Here is a 6,858-nt window from a genome sequence, read left to right on the forward strand (position 1 = left end):
CACTATTTTCAAAGTTTTATTTTTTCAATTTCAGGGTGGCATGAAGGCCGTCGTCTGGACGGATGTCATACAATCGGCAGTGACGTTGGGCGCCATCTTAGTCGTGCTAATCAAGGGCGTCATCGACATAGGGGGTCCATCTGTTGTGCTGGAGCGCAATTTAGCAGGAAAACGCATTGAAGCACCCATCTATGACCCGAATCCAACGTTGAGGCACTCTGTGTGGACAATGTGGATTGGAGGTAGTGTTTGGTACACGTATGGGGTTTCCTGCAGCCAGGACATGATCCAGCGTTACTTGTCTCTGCCGACGTTGGACCACGCGAGAAAGGCTTTGCGAGGGTTCATTTTTGGTATGATTTTGGTGATCGTGCTGTTGTCTTCAATTGGAATGCTCATTTATGCTACATATCACGATTGTGATCCATTGACTACCAATGTGAGATATGATGAGTGATTCTTAAAATCGACGAACTTATATCTTCTCATTCTACAGCTTGCAGCAGCAAAGGACCAGCTGTTGCCACTGTTTGTGATGGACATATTCCAGAACTACCCAGGAGCTGCAGGAGTTTTCGTTGCTGGCATCTTCAGCGCTGCGCTGAGCTCATTATCTTCGGCTTTGAATGCACTTGCCGCCATTACATTCGAAGACTTTGTCAAACCCTACTTTGAAGATAAGCTAACCGAAAAACAAATAGCCATTACCTTGCGAGGGTCGGTTCTCATCTTTGGAATCATTTCAGTTATTTTCATTTACGTCGTTGAACATCTGGGTGCCGTAATGCAGCTGACGATGACCCTCAGTTCAACTTCGGGAGGGCCTCTGTTTGGTTTGTTTGTGATGGGAATTCTCATGCCGTGGGTCAATGCTACGGTAAACAATGTCCGAATCATAACGCCTTCTGATAGTAATAAAACCATTTATTTTTCGTAGGGAGCACTTTACGGTGGCCTTGCAGGATTTCTGTCCATGTGCTATCTATGCTTCAGGTCGCAAGCATCAATGGCAACGGGACAAATAATCTACAGTACCAAACAGATGGATGTTTCCGGATGCCTCTATCAGTATTCAAACGTTACCAAACCGGATCCCACGTTCGACGAAATGGAAAAATCTATCCATCACATATCATACCTATACTTTACGCTGTTTGGGACCATAGTTTCGTGCACTGTGGGATCTTTAGTAAGTCTGCTTAGTAACCATGTGGATTCAGAACCAATTGATCCAAAGCTGTTGGCACCTTTCATAAGAAGATTCATCGAAAAACACACAAAACCCCAAGAAAAGTATCCATTGAATAGCCCAGTTCAGAGTGAGAACATAAATATGGATATTCATCAGCCGGAATAAATGAGATAAATTTCAAATCAGTCATTATAAATATGTTTTTCACCCTAAGCCTCTGAGTTAGTTTAGTACTGTTAGTTTGTCGCCCATATTATGACAATCAGACGGTGCAGACAGGCAGCCAACCTCTACGGGTCCATTATGATTTTTTTTATCAGTATCACCTCAAACATTACATTCATTCACAGCGAAATAGCGCCACGGTGTGCCAGAAACCGTTATTAACAGAAAGAAATGTCCATGAGTTCGGCACCTACCATTCGAAAGATATAGTATTCAATCATCTTCTCCGTGAATTTGAAAATATTCTAACGAGGGAATCGAAAGTTATAGTGATATGAAGGTTTAAAGCTATTTTGCATGGGATATTCACATGTTTAAAAATATTCCTCAACTTTGCATCATTATTGACTTGTAAACAAGCCAACTAACCATCAGCTTTGCATTAAGCATTCAAAAGCCAAGCATCTTGCCTGTAAATTTGAAATCATTACGTCGAGAAAATCTGAAGTTACAGCGATTTGTATATATACCATTATTTCTATGAAGTCTAAATTAGAGCTTTTTTATGGCTTTTTATATTAGTGCACAGAATTTACAAATAAAAATGTCCATATGACTGACACTCGGCATTCAAAAGATGATTGTTCAAGCATCTTTGCAGCTAGTTTAAGAATACTTTATTTAGAGACATTACTACTAAAGTACTTTGAAGTTTTAGACCTATAATAAAGTAAATTTTGAGTATTCAATTACCACGTTCAATGTTTTTACCACTACTAATTGCAAAAAATTCTTATCAATATGTTGATCAATGTGATTTAATAGCGTGATTGACCGCCTACTGTTGCTTCTTCGTTATTACAAGAGCAACTATACATGCACAAGGAACCAACGGATGTTACTTAGGATTAGTCGCAGCACTCTCAGTGTGTAGGTAATGGAATTCTCATTCCTTGTATTAAGCAATACCGCGTCTTGCTGCGTCCGAATACATGTCAATTCAGTATCTAAAGGAAAAGTCGACGCTTATAGTATCCAATAATTACCCAAGAAACAATTTTTGCCTTAAGAAAAGTTCCTCAGAGCTGTTTTATTAAACTATTAGTTGCTTAATAATCGACTTAGTTACAATGAAACTATTATTCAAGCCTTATTCGCCCAGAAATGGAGAATCTATTCAACAACAACCATTTTATCAATGTTATATAGTACATGTTTATTCAATAATCCTACCTCGGCTGTTCAACAGTAGTAAGATTATACGCAGCCATGGCAATGATTATTCAACATTTCAACCACAAGGTATCCATAGCACATAAAGTAATGCTTGTTCAGTGTTTATGCAACAGGATTTTATGACGTGTTGTTTCTTAATTGTGGAGGAAAAGTTATGGATGCCATTATTACTTATGATCACGGGTATACAAAATAGTAGGCTTTGTTCAGCATTAGTTCAACAGAAAACATGCTGAACACAGTCTGTTTTGGTGCTTTATGCGACTGGTATAGCTACCATATTTATTTATAGAATTGATTGTATAAACGTACCACACGAAGTTTCTTTGATGCTTCTTCAACATTTATTTTAACTAGATATAGGAAAAATATTCGTATTTTTTATACACTTTATTCCATACACATATCTGTGTACCTAGAACGATTTTTTTAATTTCAATTAATAAACATTGTTGTGATGCCGGGGCTCGAACTCAGGACCTTCCGATTTGCAGGCACTTGCATTTCCACTGCTCCAACCAAGGTTACACACAACAGCAGGTTCAAAGCAGTATTTAAAGATTCAGCAAGATTATCGAACAGGTTATCGTAAATGTGTTGTTCAAACATCGTCTAAACACCATTGTTAAACCTTGTTAGTGACAAGGTCTCAGACACAACTCTTATCAAAGCTATCAGCTTTATTACGGTTCAATAAAAGACGAACAATCACTTTATATAAACATGTGGTTGAATGAATACTGTATTTGGGCTTTTATTTTGAATGACGGTGATGTTGGGTAATATTGACTTCTACAACTTTTCTTCCACAATTAAGTAATTACTTGTTATACAACCGTATTAGACAAACACTGAACAAGCATTTTTGGATATTCGATGGATAACTGGTGGTTTAAACGTTGTATAAACATTGAAGAGTCTATTTATAATGTTACTACTGTCAAATAGCCGAAGTAAGCCCATTGAACAAACATGTACAATGAAAAAGTTGTTATTGAACAGATTCTCCATTTTTGGGCGAATAACACTTGAATAATAATGTCATTTTAGGTACGACTATCATTAAACAATGGATAGCTTGATAAAACAGCGCAGATAAACTTTTATTAAGGCAAAAATTGTTCCGTAGTCGTGTATCCATTGATCATCTGTTAGTTGCGTGATTGTCAATTAAAAAAACATCTGTGCATAGAAAATGAGATTTATTCTTATGATTCGTAACAAGCCCGAGCACGTAAGTATTAAACTACTGAAAAAAAATCTCGATTTGGAAGTACGAAATATTATAAACATCAGATCATTGCAGTATCAAGTGATTTAACTAAAGCTATGAACAGTTACTAAGCAAATGTTGTTAAACATTGAATGTGCTTGTTATTCTGTGTGCCACATATTGAACAACAGCATCTTATTTTACAAAACCATCTCTTTTTCAATTACTTTGAAAACATATTTAATGATGTACATTGCCACCACAGTTTAAACTTTTATTCGATCAATTATGAAATGATATAAAATTGAGGAACTAAAGCGCCGCTTAGACTGTATGCAACATTTATTCGTTGCTTTGTACAATATTAACTCTTGTTAAACTGCCACGGCTATTGTGGAACACTAGTTAAGCATACATGTTTATCAATTGCACTGAATTGTTTCTTGGGTATAGGAACTAAACAAAATATGAGGCTTGTTTCATATACATATTTTGAAAAACACGAAACAAGGTTAATTTCTACAATAAACTCCTACTAACTATTAATTGAACAAACACATATATAAACGTATCCCCTTCGCTGTCATGAACAAAATGTGAATCATCATATTTAACTTATTTAAAACACTAGCATAAAACCGATCTCACTAGTTGATAATCTAACCTCGACTGAGCAACATGGTGCCACTTTCAAATTGTTCAGGTTCGCCAATATGCTTATTTGTGCCATAACGAAACACTGCCCCGCAAAACGCGCAGAAATGAAACAAAATTCACAAAAACGAACCCATTTGCTTATCATTTAACGAAACACTGCATTTCTTCAATGTAAGATATAAGTTGAATGCAAATATGTTAAGTTAATTTGTGTAGCAATGATAAAATGTGTGTTGTGAACACTATTTTAGACGATTGAAAAAAAAAATCTCAATGACTCCAAAACTTCAAAGTACTCTTGTTATGTTGTCTTTTGATAACATAATCTAAAACTAACTGCGAAGATAATTGACTACTATATTTATTGAATGCCAAGGGTCAGTCCTATAGACATTTTTATTCGCAAATTACGTACACTTTCATAACTAAGGCATATAAATCAGCCCTAATTGAAACTTCACAGAAATAATCATAAAAATACAAATCACTGTAACTTCAGATTTTCTCGACGTAATGATTTTAAATTTGCAGAGAAGGTGCTTGGATATCACATGTTTCGAATGTTTAATGTTAAGCTGGTGATAACTTGGCTGGTTTACAAGTTAATAATAAAGAACCGTTGGGGAATATTTATAAGCATGTGAATTTACCTTCCAAAATAGCTCAAAACTTTCAAATCACGATAACTTTCGTTTCCCTCGTTTGAATATTTTCAAATTCACGGAGAAGATGCGTGAATACTATATCATTCGAATGGTAGGTGCCAAATTCATGGACATTTTTTTCTGTTAATAACGGTTTCTGGCACACCGTGAGCGCCTCTGACCACGTTAGGCGGTACCCTTTGTTTCTTCATTTGAATAAAAAAAAACCTGGGCTAAGGGCTGTTTTGATTTGGTGTTGGTAAAATTTGTATATATCATTGGAAGGAAGCGCGCCTTCCGGAGCAACGTCCTTTTTTTACATTTTTGCCACGTTTAGTTAATGTTTTAAAACCCACACTTAAGTTAGAATATTTTCTAAATAGACACTTTATAAAATCATCAATTGCATTTCAACCATCAGATTAACACTGAATACTGATTCTCATTAAAATAAGTCCGTCATACAACTCACTCTAGGAGTTGAATCAAACGGTATACTTTGCGCACTCGTGCCCATCACAAATATTAGACTGAATGTAGAACCTGTGTATTATAACCGTATATTTTAATTAAGTCAAACGTGACTCGACATTAGTTTTAATTACGTCATGTGATGCAAGCTGGTCATATCTGACGACTATCCAACATCAACCTGCATTACTGCGGAGAGATATGCCTTTGAAAAAACTGGATCGATGGATAACAAATTGTAATGCTTTTAAATGCATATAAAATCTGCTTTAACGGTCGATAATGTTGCCATAAAATAGTTTTAAAGGCGTCTCAGGCGTGAGCCACAGCCTGATCCAGAAAGCACTTGGGGAATGACGTTGATTTTTGTTGGCTCATTCTCCGATCCGGACCAAGTTATAAAAATGTTTTCACTTTCGTCAACACCAACCTTCAGAGCAGAGCGACAATACCAATTTATATAGATGTACGGTATGATGAAAGAAAAAAATATATTTTTTTGTATTTCATGTCTATTCATGTTTCGCTGAAACCAGTAGCCTATGAAGAAAAACATAGATAAAAGTTACATTTTAGTGATAATATCATGAAATTTAGGGCCTTTTTAACTTTATAGAGACATCTGCGACCTTCAAGCTACGCTGAAGATGTCTGTGTTTGATTCCAATTAGGGTGATTTATGTATTTTGGACAGGCCAAGGATATGTCTGGAAACGAAAAACGATTGATTGCATTAGATACTAATATTTTACTACGTAATGTTAGTTATATGCTTAATGTCTCATTGTACTTTGAGTTTCTGGGGAGACAGCGTTTTTGGCGGACTGTCTGTTATACATTTCGGACACCAAATATACATTTTGGACACCCTCATGTGGATATAATTTGGACAGGGGCGTTATCTCAATATCCATGCAATGGTTTCTCAAAAAGACGGTCATATTATAACATTTTAAGAGTCTGCATGTGACTTATGCATTTTTTCGCTTATTGGGTATGTATATTTGTGGTACCGTCATTGGGGGTGACAATGGGTCAAAAAGGGATATGTGCGATTTATTTTTTGAATATGTTCGGTTCCGAACGTTTGAATTTTGTTTTGCCTTGTTTTATTTTTTTTTGTTTTGTTATTCCCTGTCATAAAATCTATGTTGATTAGTTCCCTTTTCCCCAAAACGCAATAAGAAACGTAACCACTTATCCCAATTCCTCATTCATAGCTCCCTTTTCCCATTACTGTTGTCTAAATTCAATACCTTTCTGATATTAGCTATAAGTAA

General features: G+C 35.9%; 1 protein-coding gene across 1 annotated transcript in view; it reads left to right on the forward strand.

Annotated features, from left to right (window-relative positions):
* LOC5568638 (sodium-coupled monocarboxylate transporter 1) overlaps positions 1 to 1,381 on the forward strand; it is a 45,747-nt gene extending 44,366 nt beyond the window's left edge. Inside the window, exons 7-9 of the mRNA XM_021851141.1 lie at positions 35 to 439; positions 497 to 877; positions 938 to 1,381. Coding sequence (XP_021706833.1) covers positions 35 to 439; positions 497 to 877; positions 938 to 1,357 — 1,206 coding nt within the window. The 3' untranslated portion in view covers positions 1,358 to 1,381. The remainder of the gene's footprint in view (positions 1 to 34; positions 440 to 496; positions 878 to 937) is intronic.
* The last annotated feature ends 5,477 nt before the right edge of the window (positions 1,382 to 6,858 follow it).

Source organism: Aedes aegypti, chromosome 3 (assembly GCF_002204515.2).
Source record: "Aedes aegypti strain LVP_AGWG chromosome 3, AaegL5.0 Primary Assembly, whole genome shotgun sequence".
In the NCBI taxonomy this organism is placed as follows: domain Eukaryota; kingdom Metazoa; phylum Arthropoda; class Insecta; order Diptera; family Culicidae; genus Aedes; species Aedes aegypti.